The sequence below is a fragment of the Podarcis gaigeae genome (assembly GCF_964106915.1).
Source record: "Podarcis gaigeae genome assembly, chromosome: 12".
In the NCBI taxonomy this organism is placed as follows: domain Eukaryota; kingdom Metazoa; phylum Chordata; class Lepidosauria; order Squamata; family Lacertidae; genus Podarcis; species Podarcis gaigeae.
In genome coordinates this window covers 4,719,570-4,741,264 of record NC_139688.1, presented here as the reverse complement: position 1 = coordinate 4,741,264, position 21,695 = coordinate 4,719,570, and the positions used below count along the sequence as shown (strand labels likewise).

The following is a 21,695-nucleotide window of genomic DNA, read 5'->3' as shown; positions in this document are numbered from 1 at the left end:
GCTCTTGGCCACAGCAACACGCTTCCTGCCTTGCTTTATTTGGCTCCTTGCTTCCTGATCCTTGAACCTTGACTCCTTGTTCTTGCTCTTCGGGCCCCTGACTTTGGGACTCCTTGCTTTCTAACCCTTGGACTCTTGGCTTCCTGGCTCCTGGACCCCCGTTCCTGCTCCCGCCCCGCCATCTTGCCCCCGGTCCTGACGTCCCCTGCCGGGACTTCGATCGCCCGTGAACCGGACCGTGACATTGTAAAATATTAGCCCCAGCTAGATGCCTCTGGAAAACTCAGAAAGAGGAGCTAAAAAGATCACGGCCATCTCCTGGTTCCCTTCAGCATCTGATATAGAACCAACAGAACTTAGACTTACCTTCCGGTCCACCTTTGCTTTGGCATTGTAGAAGGAGACAGAATCCGGGCAGAACGGCAGGACTTCCTGCTGCATCCGCTCAAACCTCTCCTGTTCGTCTTCATCCTGGAAGGAGGAGGAGAGAGGAATGCAAAAGCCAGGAATGAAATAGTGGGGCTTCGTCAATGTAAGCAGCAAATTTGACCTACCGGATGATGGGAAGCAGGGCCGGCCCAAGACATTTTGGCACTGGGAGGGGGCACACACCACAAAACGGTGCCCTGCCCCACCAGGGGAGAAGTGGGAAGCAAAGACAGTCTACCTGGCTGATGCATGCGCCAAATATCTCTGTAACTCCAGAGGAGGAGAAGGCATGGTCAAAGAGATGCAGGGAGCCCTGAGCAGACTAGGACTAGCTGCCTGAGAAACAGTTTCTATCCAAATGCGATTTTGGTTTTAAACGCAGTGTAAGGTAGCCTCTGGGACGCGGGTGGTGCTGTGGGTTAAACCACAGAGCCTAGGACTTGCCGATCAGAAGGGCGGCGGTTGAAATCCCTGCGGCAGGGTGAGCTCCCGTCGTTCGATCCCTGCTCCTGCCAACCTAGCAGTTCGAAAGCACGTCAAAGTGCAAGTAGATAAAAAGGTACCGCTCCGGCGGGAAGGTAAACGGCGTTTCCGTGCGCTGCTCTGGTTCGCCAGAAGCGGCTTAGTCATGCTGGCCACATGACCCGGAAGCTGTACACTGGCTCCCTCAGCCAATAAAGGGAGATGAGCGCTGCAACTCCAGAGTCGGCCACGACTGGACCTAATGGTCAGGGGTCCCTTTACCTTTAAGGTAGTCTCTGTGGGAATATATTGTATTTAATTATGGGGTATCAGTGTTTTTAGGGGGCTAACCAGGCTTGTTGGTTTTTGAATGTCTGGTGTAGATTCTTTTCAGTTTCGTTGTTCTGTATGGGACAATGACAATAAAGATTATCGTATCGTATTGTATCGTATCGTTGCAACAACAAGCAGTGTGTTGTGGAGGGAGGAATTAGGAAAGACCTCCCTCTCCCCTCTTATAAATCATGGTGTGTCCTTCAGAAGATAGGAAAGGGCTTCCTGATCAAATTTGCAGATGACACCAAACTCTGAGGGGTGGCTAACACCCCAGAGGACAGGATCACACTTCAAAACGACCTCGACAGATTAGAGAACTGGGCCAAAACAAACAAGATGAATTTTAACAGGGAGAAATGTAAAGTATTGCACTTGGGCAAAAAAAATGAGAGGCACAAATACAAGATGGGTGACACCTGGCTTGAGAGCAGTACATGTGAAAAGGATCTAGGAGTCTTGGTTGACCACAAACTTGACAGGAGCCAACAGTGTGACGCGGCAGCTAAAAAAGCCAATGCAATTCTGGGCTGCATCAATAGGAGTATAGCATCTAGATCAAGGGAAGTAATAGTGCCACTGTATTCTGCTCTGGTCAGACCTCACCTGGAGTACTGTGTCCAGTTGTGGGCACCACAGTTCAAGAAGGACACTGACAAACTGGAACGTGTCCAGAGGAGGGCAACCAAAATGGTCAAAGGCCTGGAAACGATGCCTTATGAGGAACGGCTAAGGGAGCTGGGCATGTTTAGCTGGGGAGAAGAGGAGGTTAAGGGGTGATATGATAGCCATGTTCAAATATATAAAAGGATGTCACATAGAGGAGGGAGAAAGGTTGCTTTCTGCTGCTCCAGAGAAGCGGACACGGAGCAATGGTTCCAAACTATAAGAAAGAATATTCCACCTAAACATTAGGAAGAACTTCCTGACAGTAAGAGCTGTTTGACAGTGGAATTTGCTGCCAAGGAGTGTGGTGGAGTCTCCTTCTTTGGAGGTCTTTAAGCAGAGGCTTGACAACCATATGTCAGGAGTGCTCTGATGGTGTTTCCTGCTTGGCAGGGGGTTGGACTCGATGGCCCTTGTGGTCTCTTCCAACTCTATGATTCTATGATCTTCCGTTCAATGAATCTTGCACTGTGCATCGTGTGACACCCACCCACAAACACATCCCTTTTCTCTCCCTCCTCTGAAGGGCACAGGGATTCTTGCAAGAGATATCGGGGGTTTTCTGGGGCAGCAACAACTTGGCAGTTGCCAGTGTGGATCAGCTCTCGGGTGCCAACAGCTGATTAGCGCTTAGCAGCTGATCAGTGAAACAGGGCGAGGAAGGCCAAGGTATGCGTCTCGGCTTTACTTACCAGAGTTAGGACTCTGTTAATTGGGATCATGCCCAGCCTTATGGCTCCCCCAGGCCTTAAGGCTTCCTGGACCTCCTCTGGGATGAGGAAGGACTCATTGTACCAGATTTCGAATTCTGAAAGGAGGTGGTCATATGGTGAGTTACCTCCTATATCATATATATTGCATGTATTTTGTTTTTCTTTGTGTATTTTTCAAATCACATTTGAACAACCAAGTCCATTTTGCACGTCTGTAACCATCAGTCAAAACACGAAGGTCACACCATCCGCATGCTTGTTATCTGAAAATTCACTTATCTGCACTTAAATAATTACACCCAAACCTCACTACGCTCTGCAGATTCACTTATCTAAACAGTCGACTTCCTTTTTTTGTGCTTTGCTGGTCAGTGGCAGCCACTTTCATGCAGAAAGCAGGAATAATTTAATAATAATAATTTATTATTTATACCCCGCCCATCTGGCTGGGTTTCCCCAGCCACGCTTGGCGGCTTCCAACAGAATATTAAAATACAATAACCTATTAAACATTAAAAGCTTCCCTAAACAGGGCTGCCTTAGATGTCTTCTAAAAGTCTGATAGTTGTTTTTCTCTTTGACATCTGGTGGGAGGGTGTTCCACAGGGTGGTGCCACCACCGAGAAGGCCCTCTGCCTGGTTCCCTGTAACCTGGCTTCTCACAGGAAGGGAACCGCCAGAAGGCCCTCGGCACTGGACCTCAGTGTCCGGGCTGAACGATGGGTGTGGAGACACTCCTTCAGGTCTACTGGGCCGAGGCCGTTTAGGGCTTTAAAGGTCAGCACCAACACTTTGAATTGTGCTCAGAAACATACTGGGAATAAGGGCAGATAAATCGAAGAGCAGAAAAAATCTGAAAAACGAGGGAGGGGAGGTCAGGCAAATCAGTTTTTAAATTTTGCCTCTCTTTTACTGATAGGCTGCAGTGATTTCAGGAAGAAACCATGGAGGGCGGGGGAGTGGACAAATTCCGCATTAGAAATATCCCCTTAGGAAATAATGGAAATTGTGGACTTGTTGTGTGAACACTCTCCTAACAAATGATTTCTTGGGAATGCATTGCGTTCAGTAAGTGGGACCTGTGCATACTAAGGGCACTGTGGTTCTAATTTCAGCCTCTTGTATCATAATTTCTTTCAAGAATCTAGAACATTTCATCTATTCCCCCAGAGTATTTTCAGGCACTTCCGGTTTGGGGTCCTCTGTCTCTGCCTTATTCCAAGCCTCTGGAGATGCTTAGGGGTGCTGAATGCCGCCCTCCAACCAGCTAAAACCTTCTGGTTGTTCCAGCTACCGTATTTTTCACTCTATAAGGCGCACCAGACCACAAGACGCACCTAGTTTTTGGAGGAGGAAAACAAGGAAAAAAATATTCTGAATCTCAGAAGCCAGAACAACAAGAGGGATCGCTGCGCAGCGAAAGCAGCGATCCCTCTTGCTGTTCTGGCTTCTGGGATAGCTGTGCAGCCTACATTGACTTCCTAAGACGCACACACATTTCCCCTTACTTTTTAGGAGGGAAAAAGTGAGTCTTATAGAGCAAAAAATACGTTATTTTTACCTGAGGAAGCCTGCTGTGAGACCAACAACATATGGATTTCCTGTACTTCTGCCCAACAAGACCAACGCAGGCCATGTGCTAAGGCTTAGCGCATGCTCAGCGCATGCCGGGCTAGAAAGCTCATGCCAGGCCCTTTGCCCACCGGCAGTACCTGAGACCAGCCTGTTGCGGCACTGGTCCACCAGGTGCTGGCAATACTGGACCTCCGACCTGAGGTTCCGCAGCTCCTCGTAATCCACCCGGTACTGTTTCTTCAGGTCCTTCATCTTCATAATCAACATGAATTCCTCTTCGTCAATAATGATTTGTCCGTCCTCACTCTGGTATTCTCCTGGAGGGTCCAAGAACAGAACAAAGTTTTACGGGTTGGGAGTGCACCTCAAAACCACAATGTCGTCCATCTCTGGGCGTACAGAGGAGTTGAAATCGCTTGTGAGCTTGCAAGCAATTTAGCAATCGCCTGGAAATCTCTTGGTTTAGTTAATGCGCATCAGCACATCTCCTGAGCTGATGCTTTTGAAGTGGGAAATGTCACAACAAGATTTAGAATATGAGTTGGGGGTGCAGATAACAAGTGATATATGGGAGTCATGTATAAAATCAACAGAAATAGCTTCTATAGATCTAAGACTAAGACTTATTCAGCAGAAAATAATACTCAGAGTCCATTGGACGCCAGCAAAACTTTACCAGAAGAAAATAACAAATGCAGACAACTGCTGGAGATGTGGAAGTAAAAATGCAAACTTAGTACATATGATGATTGGCTGCCCGATGATAAGATCATTTTGGTGTGAGGGGAGGATATATATAGCAAGAGTAATTTTTTTTTAATGTTATTTAGGGGATTTGAATTTAATTCTGAATTATATACCAGAAACGTGGGAGATTACAAGGGGTCAAAAAAAATGGATGTACCGTGCTATATTAGAAGCAAAAAAACTTGTTCTGATGAATTGGAAGAGCCGCAAAAAGATCCCATTGAGCACATGGATTGACAATATGGACAGACTAGTTACATACGAACGAACTGCATATCGACGCCAATTAAGAATGGATAAATATGAAGAAATCTGGAAGGATTGCTTAAGAGAGAAGGCGGAAAGTGGTGGGAAGTAGGGGGAGGAGAGGTGGGGAAATATTGTTTAAAAGGTCAAGTTATAGGTATATCAGTACTCAAATCTGAATTGTTAAATTGTGTTCTTAGTGTTATTGTGGTTTAGGCTGTTTGTGTTTTTTGTGGTCGCTGTTTGTGTTGAAAAAATGATTAAATAATTAAAACAACAACAACAACAAGGGGGGGGGCACATGGGCCTACCCAAGAGGCTGGCCCACCATGACTTGGGTACAATCCCAGCATGATGTGGTTGGTGGCAGTCAGGCAGCATATATGATGTCCTGCATTAGTTCTGCCTGTGCCGATTCCATTTATTTTACTGTCCTCCACCTGCTCTTCAATGAAAGCGAGGAGTCTGGGGAAAGCCCTGCCAGTTTCATCAATGCTGGTGAAACTGGAAACCAGTATAAACTTCGCCAGTGGCCTCTCTCCTCACCACCCACTCGCCTGCTCTGAAGGAGGTGGGCGATAAAAACAAACTGAGTGAAAATGGCGGCTGCCAGCAGCGAAAAGACCTTTGGATTGATTTGGCAGAAACACCAGCAGGTGAGGAGATGCTGCAAACTTATAGAGGGGAATCATAGACATAAAATTCACACAGAAATACACCATTGTTTCAACTCGCTTGTGGGAACAACTCAGAGGCCGCGAAAGAAGGAAGGTTAACAACAGGAAGAATTAGAGGAACCATCGGAAGTGACTATGAAAAGCAGTAGAGATATGAGATGATCAGAACCCTCCGAACTTGAAGCATGGGAAGCCCTGTTAAAAAAAATATAATTTGGCAGAATATTTGGATTATTTGATATGTATAATTTGGAATATCTGATGTGATTTGATTGGATTGTTAAAGTGGAAAACTTAATAAAAATTAAATTTTTAAAAAAGATAAAAACAGATGGTTTTTTCTTTTTGATTAACATTTTATTTGAGTAATTTCATTTATACAAAGAGAAGAATGAGAAAAGAAAGAAAGAAAGTGAGAACGGGGGGGGGGGGGGAATACTGTTACATTACCACATATTAATACACAGATGTCTTGCTATGTAACAATTTGGGCATCCAAGCTATGGTTTCCTATTCTTCCTGTCCTTACACACACATAATTGTCAATAACCTCATATATTCTGTGTAAACTCATTTCAAATATGATTGTGTTTATGGGAGGATGCATTAGGGAAATGGACCGATTGTTCTGCTTACCTTTCTCCAGAGCTAGGAGGTGGAGAAGGAAATAGAGAATGAAAAGGAGGAAGACTCAGGTCAGGGTTACTAGCAAAAATGCTTCCACACAGAGGGAAAAGACTAAAATGTCAAAAGGCCATTCCCAGGTGTGCTTGGCTAGAGAGAAAGGAGGGCTGAAAAATGCACCTCGGAATGAATTCTGAACACTGAACAAAAGATACATAAAGGTGGCGAAGACACCTCTTCCTGTTGGGCTAAGAATCTATTTAAGTTCCTGGCCAGAGGCAGTTAAAGCTGCATTCTTATCTGCCACACCAAGGCAGGAGGAGGTTCAAGGGCACCTGGAGCTAAATTACATACCGTATTTTTTGCTCTATAAGACTCACTTTTTCCCTCCTAAAAAGTAAGGGGAAATGTGTGTGCGTCTTAGGGAGCGAATGCAGGCTGTGCAGCTATTCCAGAAGCCAGAACAGCAAGAGGGATTGCTGCTTTCGCTGTGCAGCGATCCCTCTTGCTGTTCTGGCTTCTGAGATTCAGAATATTTTTTTTCTTGTTTTCCTCCTCCAAAAACTAGGTGCGTCTTGTGGTCTGGTGCGTCTTATAGAGCAAAAAATACGGTACTTGGAAATGAGTCTCTCATCTCCCCATTTCCGCAACAACTTGTGATTTTTTAAAAATCCACGTAAAAATTCACTGTGTTAGGGGTGATTTTTCCTAATGAACACATCGTGGTGTGCGGTTTCGACAAACACATTTCTTCAAGCGATTGCCCTTAATGTAATACCCTGGATTGGTAATTTGGTGGGAGGACTGCATTGCAGAATCTGGAGAAATGAATTTTGGAGAACTTCTCAAACTGCTTCTGAAAGCGTGACTTAGGCAGGTTCTTGTTTAAACGCAAACCAAATCGAATTCCTTTCCCCTCCCTAGTTGCCAGGCATGGCACAGCATCTCTCCCCGCCCCAACTTTAACATGAGTCTCCCGCTTTTGGGGTTGGACTAGATGACCCTCGAGTCCCTTCTAACTCGTAAGATAGATCTCTGACGCAGCCCAGGCCTGGCTCACCCTGCTGATCGCGTTCAGCTTTCTGGGCGTCCAGTGCCTGCTTCATGTTGTCCATCTCCGTTTTGAGCACGTTGATTCTCTGGGCAACCTCGTTCATTTTGCCCTTGCGGTCATTCAGGATGGCTTTGTTCTCCTTGAATATCCGGTTTATTTCGCTGCCGCGCTCGTTCTTGAACTCCTCAAAGGCTGCTGTCTTTGTAGGTGGGGAACTGTTTCCAAATAATAATAATAATAATAATAATAATAATAATAATAATAATAATAAATTTTATTTATACCCTGCCCTCCCCAGCCAAGACCAGGCTCAGGGCAGCCAACACCCGATATAAAAACAAATTGATGAAGATGCAACTTAAAAATAAGATTAAAATACAACATCAAAACATTAAAATGTTAAAATGCAGCCTCATTTCAATGGAAACTCAAATCAAAAAACTTTTGGGGGGATGAAAACGTCAAGACAAGAAGAGAAGGACAATTTAAAAAAAATCCCAGCTATTCCAAGCCAGAGGTGGTATGTGTGTATGTTTGTGTGTGTTGATTATTTGGGACATTCTGTGGGAAGTAATGAATTTCGCTACAGAGGCAGGAGGAAAATAAACCCTTCAGGGCACAGGGAGGGGAAAGGCTGAGCTTGGAGACTGGCGATAAGCCCCATAAGAGTCCGCCTGAGTCAGAATCATAGAGTTGGAACGGGAGACCAAGAGTCTCTGCAATGAGCTCTATGTGGGGCTACCTTTGAAGGTGACCTGGAAATTACGACTAATCCAGAATGCGGCAGCCAGACTGGTGACTGGGAGCAGCCATTGAGACCACATAACACCGGTCTTGAAAGACCTACATTGGCTCCCAGTACGTTTCCAAGCACAATTCAAGCTGTTGGTGCTGACCTTGAAAGCCCTAAACGGCCTCAGCCTGAAGAAGCGTCTCCACCCCCATCGTTCTGCCCAGACACCGAGGTCCAGCTCCGAGGGCCTTCTGGCGGTTCCCTCCCTGTGAGAAGCAAAGCTACAGGGAACCAGGCAGAGGGCCTTCTCGGTGGTGGCAGCCGCCCTGTGCAACGCCCTCCCACCAGATGTCAAAGAAAAAAACAACTACCAGACTTTTAGAAGACATCTGAAGGCAGCCCTGTTTAGGGAAGTTTTTAATGTTTAATAGGTTATTGTATTTTAATATTGTACTGGAAACTCCCCAGAGTGGCTGGGGAAACCCAGCCAGAGGGGCGGAGTATAAATAAAAAAAAAATTATTATTATTATTATCATTATCTTGTATAATAATAATAATAATAATAATAATAATAATAATAATAATTTATTTATATCCCGCCCTCCCCAGCCGAAGCCAGGCTCAGGGCGGCTAGCAACACTAAAGCCCCTAAAATGCAGGAATCAACTAAAGCACGGGTGTCAAACACAAGGCCCGCGGGCCAAATCTGGCCCGCCAGACCTCATCATGTGGCCCGTGTAGCCGCTGCCGGCCGCCAGCCTTCACCTTTAATCTCGCTTTTTTTTTTTTTTGACACAAGAAAGCGGCCTCTTCAGCGCATGCGCGGCAGCCTACAAGCCAGACAACGTCTGCCCTCTAGCGGCGCCGGCCGTTCTACACAGGAAACCTCCACTTTACATGTCGTTTACATAGTCCTACAGATACAACCGGCCCTTTGAGGGTGACCAAACTGCTGATGCGGCCCCCGATGAATTTGAGTTTGACACCCCTGCACTAAAGCATCAATGACAGATGGCCTTCTAACCTCTGTTTAAAAACCTCCAGTGAAGGAGAGTCCACAACCTCCTGCGGAAGTCGGTCCCACTATTGAACTGCCCTTACTATGAGAAAGTTCTTGCTGGTGTTGTGTCGGAATCTCCTTCCTTGGAACTTGAAGCCATGGGTTCGAGTCCTACCCTCCACAGCAGGAGAAAACAAGCTCGCTCCCTCTTCCATGTGACATCCCTTAAGACGGTGATGGCCAAACCAGGCCCTGCAGCTGTATTGGGACTACAACTCCCATCAACCCTAGCTAACAGGACCAGTGGTCAGGGATGATGGTGTGATGGCCTGGGACTCGGGCTCGGACTCAGAACCAGAGGGGTCTCAGTCCGCACCGGATCCTTTGCCTCAAGCATCATCTGAACCAAGTCTGGGGCCTGATCCTAAGAGTCCCAGTCTGCACAGGTTCCCCTGCAACAAGCACCAGCTGGGCCGAGTCAGGGGCCTCATCCTGCCCTGGCTCCAGATGCGGGGATGACCTTGTTGCCTTCAGCTGGGCTATCACTTACAGCTGCTCCACTAACGGTTTGGTCAGGGGAGGCTGAGGTGGCCCCTGGGTCTAGTAACCCACCAACGTCTCCCAAGCTGCAGAGACTGAAGTCCGAGAGAAGGAGAGACCTGAGTACTCGTAGGAGGAGTGCTCGCCTTCGGGCGAGACAGGGAGGTGAGTTACTGGGGGATCAGGACCGGCCGTTACCCATGAGAGATAAAAGGCTGCCGGACTCCGTCCCAGGTTGTGGGAGCAACATTGCTGCTTGCTGGAACCTGCCTAAGACCTTGTGCCTGACCTTGCCGGGTTTGGCCATGTTGGACTGACTCCTCGCGGAATCCTTGGATTCAGGACCGGACCTTGACCATGTGGCTCGGGTTAACCCCTGGGCCCAGCACAGATGGGAATTGTAGTCCCAAAACAGCTGGAGGGCCACGTTTGGCCATGACTGCCTTAAGATATTTGAAGATGGCTCTCCTATCTCCTACCAGTCTCCTCTTTTCCAGGCTAAACATACCCAACTCCTTCAACCATTCCTCATAAAGCTTGGTGTGCTGGTCCCGAGGGGAAGGTTACCGTTGGTGTAGTCAAAGTCCGGTCCTGGGTCAATAGCCTGGAAGCAGTTCCGAAGGAGCGGGGCGAGGTCCGAAGCAGGAAGCCGGGTGGGGACAGGAACACTGGAGGGACAGGACTGGATGCTGGCCGAGACAGCTCTTGATCGACGTTGCTCCCGCAACCTGGGACCGGGCTGACTGGCCTTTATCTTCTCTGAGGCCAGGGGCGGTCCCGGCCCCCAGGAGACCCACCTCTCCTGGCCTTAAGGCGAGCACTCCTGGGAGAAACCAGTTCCCTTCGCCTCTCTGCCCTGAGCCTCTGCAGTTCAGGAGAGGCTGGAGGGTTACTGGGCCCAGGGGGAGACTCACCTGCAGGCACTGAGTCCTCAACCACCTCTGGAGCCAGAGTGGAATCACCTGGTGCCTGCTCCTGAGGATCCGACACAGGTGCAGGCGCTTCAGAATCAAGGTCCTGCCCCAGTTCAGCCGGCCCTGGAGGCGGGGACTCCTGTGCAGGCTGGGATTCCTCCGGTTCAGCCTCTGAATCAGATTCCCAGACCATCACACTTGGTTTCCAGACCCCTGATCATCTTGGTCACCCTCCTCTGCACACATCCCACCTTGTCAATATCCTCCTTAAATTGTGGCACCCAGAGATTTCTGAAACTGGAGTGCCCAGTACTGGACACAGGACTGCAGGTGGGGTCTGACCGAGGCAGCCTAGAGCAGTACTATTACTCCCCTTGATCTGGCTTTGAGTGAATTTGAACTATAAAAATGGTGTGTGCACGCAGCCGCAGTGAACGAGTCATCCCCACCATCAGTTTTTGGAACAGCACCCTACTCGGCTACAGACAGGGCTAAGGTCCTCCCTAAGAGGCAAAGAACCAACCTGGGCCTTGTGCTGGGCTCCTCTCTTGGCGCGGAGTCAGAGCGATGGGTCTCGAAGCTGACGGCGTCCTGCTCGCGGATCAAGCCCTCCCTTGCCTCCGGGTCCTTGCTGACTGCCCCTACCTGGCTGCGGGACGGGGAAAGGGTCTCCAGATCCTTCGCAGAAAGAGGACTCGCCAGGCCTTCCTTCTTCAGAGTGGGACTGGGAAAGAAGAAGCAGAGGGCAACGTTTTATGGCCGGATCCAGGGCTGAGCTTGAGCTCCACTGAGGCCGTGACCTGAGCCTTCCTCAGTGAAACTGGGAGGTGCTCAGCTCTAGTTTGGGGCACTTGAGGATGCAGCTTTGAGGACCACCACCCAAAGCTGGCCAAGGGGAAGACTGGTGATGAAGAGATCAAAAGTCCTGCAAGAGCTTTCCAGGCCTCTGGGAGCCTTTGGTGCCTCTGAAAGGGGGCATATTACCGTATTTTTCGCTCCATAAGACGCACCTGACCATTAGATGCACCTTAGAGGTGGAAAGCAAGAAAAAAAAATTATTTAAAGGAAGCGCTGAGCAGAGCCTGTATGCATCCCAGGCTCTGCTCAGTTCTCCCTTTCATGAGCCGTGTGGAGCGTGTGTGCTGCGCCACCTCCATCGTTCTGCCTGGACACTGAGGTCCAGCTCCAAGGGCTTTCTGGCGATCCCCTCCCTGCAAGAAGCCAAGTTACAGGGAACCAGGCAGAGGGCCTTCTCGGTGGTGGCGCCAGCCCTGTGGAACACCCTCCCACCAGATGTCAAAGAGAAAAATAACTGCCAAACTTTTATAAGACATCTGAAAGCAGCCCTGTTTAGGGAAGCTTTTAATGTTTCATAGGTTACAGCGGTACCTCGGGTTACATACGCTTCAGGTTACAGACTCTGCTAACCCAGAAATATTACCTCGGGTTAAGAACTTTGCTTCAGGATGAGAACAGAAATCGTGCTCTGGCGGCGCAGCAGCAGCAGCAGGAGGCCCCATTAGCTAAAGTGGTGCTTCAGGTTAAGAACAGTTTCAGGTTAAGAATGGACCTCCGGAACGAATTAAGTACTTAACCCGAGGTACCACTGTATTGTATTTTAGTGTTCTGTTGGAAGCCGCCCAGAGTGGCTGGGGAAACTCAGCCAGATGGGCGGGGTATAAATAATAAGTTGTTGTTGTTGTTGTTGTTGTTGTTGTTGTTGTTGTTGTTGTTGTTGTTGTTGTTATTAAACTGCATGAGGGGGCACAGAGAAGCCCTGGCGTTGCCCAGACTGGCTCCTGCCTCTCGGCCACAGGAGGGTCCACAACCCAGCTGCCAACCCCCCAACCCCGCCACTACAGCAGGCAGAGAAGCAATGTTCAGGGGTCCGCATTTGCCACGGCCCACGGGAGCGTAAGAAATCCGACCTGAAGACGCGTGACCGTGGGAACAGGACGGAACCAACCTGGCTTGCTCTTTGCCTCGCTTTGCTTTCGATTTCTTCCCGCCAGGCTTGGATGAGAAAGGAGCGACTCCGATGCCAAATCCTTGCCCGTCAACTTCCCCAACCAGGTGGCCCTCAGCATCAACCAGTCCTGCCTGGCGACAGTGGAGATCGGAGGGGCTGTTAGGCGGTTTCAAATCTCTGCCCCTGGAACCTGCAGCTGGGATTCCGCTCAAATGTGCCGCCTCCCCAGCAACTTACATACATACACACAAGCCAAACTCTGAGGACATCAGAACATGAGAAGAGAGGTGCTTATTATGGGAAGTTTGCAAGCAGGATCTGAGCACGAGAGCCCACTGTCTCCTGCAGTTTCCGGCAACGGGCATTCAGAAGCATTGCTGCCTCTGTTTTTAGGATACCAGGATTATTCAGTCGAATTGGATTGCATGGGTTTGAATTTGGGCGGCAGGTTAGGAGTGGAAATTGGCTGGGACACGGAAACACTGTCTACCAGCTCCACCTGGTACGCAGGCTAAGACCCTCCCTGCCCGCGGACTGTCTTGCCAGAGTGGTGCATGCTCTGGTTATCTCCCGCTTGGACTACTGCAATGCGCTCTAGGTGGGGCTACCTTTGAAGGTGACCCGGAAACTGAACTAATCCAGAACACGGCAGCCAGACTGGTGACTGGGAGTGGCCGCCAGAACCACATAACACCGGTACTGAGAGATCTGCATTGGCTCCCAGTACGTTTCCAATTCAAAGTGTTGGTGCTGACCTTTAAAGCCCTAAACAGCCTCGGTCCTGTATACCTGAAGGAGCGTCTCCACCCCCATTGTTCTGCCACGGAGGTCCAGCGCTGAGGGCCTTCTGGTGGTTCCCTCATTGTGAGAAGTGAGGTTACAGGGAAGCAGACAGAGGGCCTTCTCGGTAGTGGCACCCGCCCTGTGGAACACCCTCCCTTCAGATGTGAAGGAAATAAGTAGCTATCTTCTCTTTAAAAGACACCTGAAGGCAGCCCTGTTCAGGGAAGTTTTAAATATTTAACACTGTACTGTTTTTAACACTTGATTGGGAACCGCCCAGAGTGGCTGGGGAAACTCAGCCAGGTGGGTGAGGTATAAATAATAAATTGTTATTGTTATTGTTATTCTTCTTCTTCTTATTATTAGAGAACCGTGTTTTTCTGATGTGGACAAACAGAGCCATCTGGAATGTGCGGCCTGCAAAATGTTGCCGGGCTGCAATGCCTCTCATTGTAGGGGGCCATAAGTTTTCCGGGGGGTTGACCTTGAAGTGGAACCAAATACAGAAGAATTAAAACACAAATGCTGAACCTGGCTCTGGGTTCCAGCCCAATGATCTCGGTCTCCCTCTCCCTCCCCCCCTCCCCCTCCCTCCCTCCCTCTCTCTTTATTTTTAAATTTTTTAAAAAATTTTTTCCATAAAATCTCCAATCATACAAATTTTCACATCACATATTTTAGCTTATTGGACCTCCCTCAACTCCTCTGACAATCATCCGTAGTTAAATTTCTATCTTCGCATTCCTTAATTTTAGTATCGCCTTTAAATACAATTTTTCTATCCTCATTTGCATTCTTACAATATTCCTTATTTTTTCACAAAGCTTCTTTAAAACACACTAGCGTTGTATATTCCTCACATACAGTTTTCAAATATTCTCTAAATTTCCCCCAGTCCTCTTCCCCGTTCATATCTCCCATCACAATTATCTTTTGATCCACATATTCCAACAATTTTTCTTCCTCCCTCCCTCTCTCTCTCTCACACACGTGTGCTAGTGCACCAACACCAACCTTTTGAACTGCAGACAGGGTTGCGTAGTCGTTTTTGTCTATCAGGGTGTATTTATTCCGCAGCCTGGCTTCCACTTCTTGCTCTTGCTGGCTAAAAAAGAGAAACATGCACCCATACCGTTGGGCTGAGCTGTCGTGGCCGCCTCCTGCACCCGCTATCCCTGCTCCACTGTGTCAGGAGTGCGTGCAGGAGCCAGGCCCAGTAGGGCTTCGGAGGACTGGGGCCTTCGAAGGCGCGGCTGCACAGGTGAGGCCGATTGGTAACTCACTGCACCTGGTGGCAAGAGCTGGGAAGGGATATAAGGTCAGCATTTCCCTTCGGCTCTTGGCCACAGCAACACGCTCCCTGCCTTGCTGTGTTTGGCTCCTTGCTTCCTGTTCCTCGGACCTCAGCTCCTTGACTCCCTGTTTTTTTGATTCTCGGACCCTTGACTTCATGACTCCCTGCTTCTCGACCCTTGACTTCGTGACTCCTTGCTTCTCGACCCTTGACTTCGTGACTCCCTGCTTCCTGACCCTCGGACCCTTGACTTCGTGACTCCTTGCTTCTTGACCCTCGGACCCTTGACTTCGTGACTCCCTGCTTCCTGACCCTCGGACCCCTGGCTTCTGGACTCCCATTCCTGCTCCCACCCCGCCATCTTGCCCCCGGTCCTGACGTTCTCAGCCGGGACGTCGATCGCCCGTAGACCGGACCGTGACGTACTGTCTCCCAGGACCAGAAGAGGATTGAAGTGGGAGGAGAAAAAGCGGGTGGCACACAGGCGTAGTCTTTGCCTGCCTGAGCATAACTTGGTGGTGGGGGAGATACACAAGTCGAGGTCAGGGTCTCTCTGTTGCGGCAACTGCCTCACTGGGTGCACACCTAGAGGAGCTGAAACACAGGACTGATGAACATGCCTCTCCCTAACTTGCAAGTGTTAGAATTCCTGACCTATGATTGCCCACCCTGGCATGTGTCTCTGCCAGGGTCCTACTCGAGTGTAGGCTGAACTCCTGACAGCAAGTGTACTTTTGACAATAAAGAGTTAATTCCTTCCTCTGGTCATGCCTTGCCTGAGAGCGCGACAGGTACAGCCTGGGGAGAAGATATGGCAAGAGAGAAACATGGGTTACAGTCACCTCAGGTTACAAACTCCGCTAACCCAGAAATAGTACCTCGGGTTAAGAACTTTGCTTCAGGATGAGAACAGAAATCGCGCGGCAGCAGCAGGAGGCCCCATTAGCAAAAGTGGTGCTTCAGGTTAAGAACAGTTTCAGGTTAAGAACAGACCTCCGGAACGAATTAAGTTCTTAACCCAAGGTACCACTGTATACCCTAACACAGCCTTCCCCAACTTGGTGCCCTCCAGACTTTTTGAACCACAACTCCCATCAGCCCCAGCAAGCATGTCCAATACTCAGGGATGGTGGGAGCTGTACTGCAAAACCATGGTTTGGGAAGGCTTCCCTAATGAATACCAAGCAGATGTGATGTTCTGCGGGAAAACGGCTGGGTGAAGAGAAGCGATGCGAGGCACCAGCCGGGGAACCTCCAAGCGAAAACCTAGAGGAGGGAGACTCAAGAGCCAGGGGGTTGGTGGTGGGACACCGAGGAGAGGTCAGAGAGAAAAGATTGGTGGAAGTGTTGGAAGCTGAAGGGGCAACAGGGTTTAGTGAGTAGGAAGAGCCTGTGACAGGGAGCAGTGCAGACTCCGAGGCTGAAGCGGAGGAGCGGGGTCAAGAGACTGCAGAAAAATCCAGGGAGTCTTCCCCTCCTGCTGCGACAAGCTCTCTCCCTGCTGGTTTCCAAGGAAGTGCAGAAGAGCAGGATGAGGAGGGTGGAACAGAGATCATAGGTGTACAGACAGTTTGAGACTGCTTGGGAAACATCCGGGAGAGAAGTCATCTTAAGGGTGGCAGAGGAGGGGTTCTGGTAACTGCTCCATAAAGGCAAGACCTGCTGGGAAGGGTTGCTGAGACCACGAGGCTGAATAAAGCGTTAACTTCACTGGCATCGAAGATTTGCTTTCTTTCTTGATGGCCTGCGTCCGACTCCAGCCCTGACAATGGCATCGTAGGTGGACATCATGAGTGGGAATCACAAACGTCAGCGAAGAGTTTCTAACAGGCATCAGTGGAGTGTAAGCACAGGCACGCCAAAGCACTTACCCCAAAATCATTTTGAACTGGTTGAATATTTCGTGGATTTGTCTGATGCTCAAAATCTGGCAAAGCAGAGGGAATGACATAATGAGGCAGGCAGCCCTGGCCAACGTTTTCAAATGTTTCACAGTAAAATGAGGCGCAGGGGTCAGCAAACATTTTCAGCAGGGGGCCGGTCCACTGTCCCTCAGGCCTTGTTGGGGGCCGGGCTATATTTTGAAGGGGGGGGGGGTTTGAGAACGAATGCCTATGCCCCACAAATAACCCAGAGATGCATTTCAAATAAAAGGACACATTCTACTCATGTAAAAACATGTTGATTCCCAGACCATCCGTGGGCCAGATTTAGAAGGCATTTGGGCCGGATCCGGCCCCCGGGCCTTAGTTTGCCTACCCATGAATGAGAGGGTCAAATTAGCTTCCTGCTGAGGGACCTGGTTGGCCGCTATGAGAATACGAAGTTAGATGAGGGGCCTTTGGCTTGATCCAGCAGCCAGACTGTGTTTATCTCCCCTTAATCTGTATGGCCCTGCCTTGGGCCTCACTGCTTCCGAATGAGCAAGAAACTATGATTTGCCCAACCCATCTCTGAAGACACCCCCCGGATCTGCAAGATGGCAACTACAGTGGTACCTCTGGCTGCGAACGGGATCCGTTCCGGAGGCCCGTTCACAACATGTGTTATGTACTGAAGTTCCCACCCTGGGCCAGCAGGGGGATACTGTAGATAGTTATGCAAATGAAGGATCGAAAGTGACGTTCAGTGATTGGATAGTTTTAGAAAGTTGTTACAGTAACAAGGTAATAGAGCTCTATATAAGCAGGCTGACTGAGCCCTTCAGTTTAGTTCTGTTCTGGCATCTGAATAAAGAGCTGTTTGAAGAATCGCTGTGTCAACAACATGAGTAGAACGCAACCCACGTCTGTGCATGCGAGGGTCGTGATTTGCCACTTCTGTACATGCGCATGACATCATTTTGCGCGTCTGCACGTGCAACGAAACCCGGAAGTAACCCTTTCCGGTACTTCTGGGTTGCCGTGGGTCACAACCTGAAAATGTACAACCTGAAGCAAACGTAACATGAGGTATGACTGTACCTACATCTAACTCATCTATGGTTCCATCGAGGTAGCGGCGGACTTGAGAGCTGATCTCTGCCACCTGGATTTCATTCAGGGGCTCGTAAGACACTGGAGGACGGTTGAGCTGCAAGCATAAGAGAACAGAAGGTCAGCAGTTAGGTGAGAGAGGCAGGCCCACCCCTGTTCTCCATAATGCTAGAAGTTCTCCTGGCCATGCCAAAATCGCTTTCCGTCCAATGCTTCATAGAATCGTAGAGTTGGAAGTGCCCCCAGAGATCCTCTAGTCCAGCCTTTCTCAACCTGTGGGTCCCCAGATGTTGTTGAACTACAACTCCCATCACCCCTAGCAAGGCCAGAGCTCAGGGATGATGGGAGTTGTAGTCCAACATCTGGGGACCCACAGGTTGAGAACCGCTGCTCTAGTCCTACCCAATGCAGGGATCTCAGCTAAAGCATCCATGACAGATGGCCATCCAATCTCTGCTTTAAAATCTCCAAGGAAGGAGAGTTCACAACCTCCCGAGGGAGTTGGTTCCTCTGTCTAACACAGGGGCCGGCAAGGTTTACCTCGCCTGGGCCAGTTCACTCCAGCAGACATCCCTCCGTGGGCCAGATCTCACGCGCAGCCGCAATTTCTGGCGTCTGAGCATGCGCAGATGCAATTTCCGGCACCGCGGAAGCGAGTCCCTGCGCTGATATATATGTGGGTGGGTGGGTGGGTGTGTATATATACACACATACACACACATATTTTTATTAGTTTTTTTAACATATCCTTTCCAACAATCACATAACATAACTTCTTATCTTTTTAGATAAGAATATTTTAGACTTCCGTCATCACCTCTGATGATTTTCCGTTTTTTATTCTGCATTTCTTAATTTCTCTATTACTCTTAATTATCATGAACTAATAATTCTCATAGTCTTTCTTGCAATATTTGAGATAGTCCTCCCCTTTCAGTACTTCTTGCAGTCCTACTAGCGTAATCTGTTCATTACAATTGCTTTTCAAATAGTTCGTGTATTTACTCCAGTCTTCTAAGAATCTCTGGTCCCACAGGTTTCGAATCCTTCCTGTTAATTTATCCAATTCTGCATAGTCCATCATGCGCTGCGCTGATTTAGCGCAGCGCATGGGGACTCGCTGAACTGCCAGAAAGTCCTTTCTGATCCTTCGTTGGAATCTCATCTTGTAACTTGAATTCATTTCTTCAAGTCCTACGCTCCAGAGCAGGAGAAAACAAGTTTGCTCCATCTTCCATGGCACAGCCCTTGAGATATTTGAAGGTGGCCATTATATCTCCTCTCAGCCTGCTCTTTTCCAGGCTAAACATACCCAACTCCCTCAACCATTCATCCTAAGGCTTGCTTTCCAGACCCTTAATCATTTTGGTTGGCCGTCTCTGCACCTGTTCCAGCATCTCAACCTCCTTCTTAAATTGTGGTGCCCAGAATGTCATTAGGCGGTGAAGACCACAGCCAGCTTCCCCACTCCCCAACAGAGAACTGTACAACCTTCAACTGCTTGCCTAAAGGTACGGCCATCTACACACCATGGAGAAGAAAGTTTGAAAAACTATTAGCATTTATGGCATTTTAGAGCATGCAAAGCATCTCAAAGACATCTCAAAGCTACAGTAACCTGTAGCTGAAAGGTGGAGCAACTGTTTGCACACAGAAGGTCGCAGGTTCAATTCCTGTCATCTCCAGGTAGGACCAGAAATTGAATTGGTCTGACCTGATATACAGCATCTTCCTTAAATAGCTGATATCAGCAGGTTGTGGCAGATGAGGAAGGGCTGAACCCAAGAAAATGACCAACCCAGTGAAGTTATGGCTAGCACAAGATCTGGACCAGGGTCTTCCTGATCCATAGCTCAGGCTCTTAGACATTGCACTATACCAACCAGCCTTGTAGCAAAAGGCTGGCCATTATGATGTGTGCATGTTGCTTGTTTCTATGGCTGGACAACTGCAGTGCGCAATTCAGAGAAATCTGAATTTCAACGGACAGCTGTGCTTTGCTTTGTATATTGTTTTGGATTTGGCAGATTTGCCTTTAAATTGAAATGAAATTGAAATACTTTATTATCACTTGTACAACTTGTATGCAGTGAGATTAGACGAGCACCCCCCACTCAGCTCTCTTAGTCTTATTTCCCCTCGTTTACTGACGCACACCCACCCAACCCAAAAGCCAGTTGCCCTGTTGTTATCTTTTCATTCAGCAGCCTAACAGCCCATGGACAGAAGCTGTTCTTTACCCTGTTGGTGTGACTAATCCTGCTTCTATATCTTCTGCCTGAGGGCAGGAGCTCAAGAAAGTGCCGGCCAGGGTGTGAATCATCCCTGAGAATTTTCCTCACTCTCCTGAGGCAACGTTCTTCCGCTATTGCATCCAGCGGATTCACGGGACAGCCCATAGAATCTTGTGCTGTATTCACCACCCTCTGTGGGTACTTCCTATCAGCTGCTGTCAAACCAGTGTCCCACACCGTGATGCAGTAAAAAAGGACACTTTCTATTGTGGACCAGTAGAAGGAGATCATCAGATGTTGATTGACATCGTTCTTCCGCAACACTCTGATGAGATGGAGTCTCTGTTGGGCTTTCTTAACCACCTGGGTTGTATTGATTTCCCAAGTAAGGTCTTCCCTGAGATAAACTCAGATAAATGATAAACTGAGATAAATGTGAATCAAATTCTCCCCCACTCCCCAGGGCCGAGGGGAAAGTGGCTTAGAACAGTTTATGGGGAGGAGGGAGAGAAGCACGGTCCAGCTGCCCACCCCATGTTGTGTATTAAAGTTTCCTCACCGTCCCTTTATCGGTAGATGGCCCAATCTGGGTTGGGTGATGCTATCATCACAGAATCATACAGCTGGAAGGGGCTAAAGGGTTATCTAGTCCAACCCCCGGAAATGCAGGAATCACAGCTAAAGAATCCTTGACAGGAGGTCATTTTCAAAGCCTAACTGTGTCCCCCTTCATGGATCACCGCCTTGGCGTGGCGAAGGGGCTTGAATAACTCAGAGAAGCTATGAACTATGCCGAGCAGGGCCACCCAAGATAGGCATGTCATAGTGGAGAGTTTTGACCAAACGTGATCCACCTAGAGCAGGAACCGGCAAGCCACTCCAGTATCCCTGCCAAAAAAACTCCGTGGTCCATGGGGTCAGACATGACTAAAAGACTAAACAAAAACTCCGTCCCCAGAGGCTGTTTCTCACCAAGCTGTTGTGCATGGCCAGCTCCTCCTTCAGGTAAAGGACTTCTTTTTCCAGAATTTTCACCATTCGCTAAGCAAAGGGAGAGAATGAAAGGTGAGAATGAAGCAGGAAAGAAAGAGAGAAGCAGAAAGATCCAGAGCTGCATTTCAGTTTCCAGTCCTTCCTGGTTGCCGTCAGCACCCCTACTCTACCTCAGCCAGCAAGAAGAGATTTACATTGCTATATTTATTCTTTCTATTTTTATTGCAGAAATTAAGAAACAGCCTTCCAGTGCATTTGCAGTAATCAGGGCGACTTACAACTATTGAAACAAAACATCAATTAAAAAAAACCAACAATTTATGTCTGAGGGATTCATTAGCTCTGCACCACCTGTTCACAGATTTAAACCATGGCTGCAGTGTTAGGATCGGATTTTGCACTCAGTTAGCCAATCCCAACCTGGTGCCCTTATGCTGTTCTGGACTACAAGCCTTGTGACCCAGAGACTACCAGTCTTGTAATCCAAAACAGGGAAACCCAGCCAGATGGGCGGGGTATAAGTAATAAATTATTATTATTATTATTATCATTATTATTATTATTATTATTATTAGGTAAAGGACCCCTGGATGGTTAAGTCTAGTCAAAGGCGACTATGGGGTTTTGGCGCTCATCTCGCTTTCAGGACAAGGGAGCCGGCGTTTGTCCGCAGACAGCTTTCCGGGTCATGTGGCCAGCAGGACTAAACCGCTTCTGGTGCAACGGGACACCG

General features: G+C 48.6%; 1 protein-coding gene across 3 annotated transcripts in view; it reads right to left on the bottom strand.

Annotated features, from left to right (window-relative positions):
- KIF9 (kinesin family member 9) overlaps positions 1 to 21,695 on the bottom strand; it is a 43,754-nt gene that overhangs the window by 3,414 nt on the left and 18,645 nt on the right. For all 3 annotated transcript variants that reach the window (XM_083704062.1, XM_083704063.1, XM_083704064.1), the window contains 10 exons: positions 20,942 to 21,010; positions 17,728 to 17,832; positions 16,632 to 16,687; positions 14,481 to 14,571; positions 12,681 to 12,814; positions 11,238 to 11,438; positions 7,533 to 7,741; positions 4,316 to 4,495; positions 2,583 to 2,698; positions 367 to 471 (listed from right to left, as the gene is read on the bottom strand). In XM_083704062.1, coding sequence (XP_083560188.1) covers positions 367 to 471; positions 2,583 to 2,698; positions 4,316 to 4,495; positions 7,533 to 7,741; positions 11,238 to 11,438; positions 12,681 to 12,814; positions 14,481 to 14,571; positions 16,632 to 16,687; positions 17,728 to 17,832; positions 20,942 to 21,010 — 1,266 coding nt within the window. The remainder of the gene's footprint in view (positions 1 to 366; positions 472 to 2,582; positions 2,699 to 4,315; positions 4,496 to 7,532; positions 7,742 to 11,237; positions 11,439 to 12,680; positions 12,815 to 14,480; positions 14,572 to 16,631; positions 16,688 to 17,727; positions 17,833 to 20,941; positions 21,011 to 21,695) is intronic.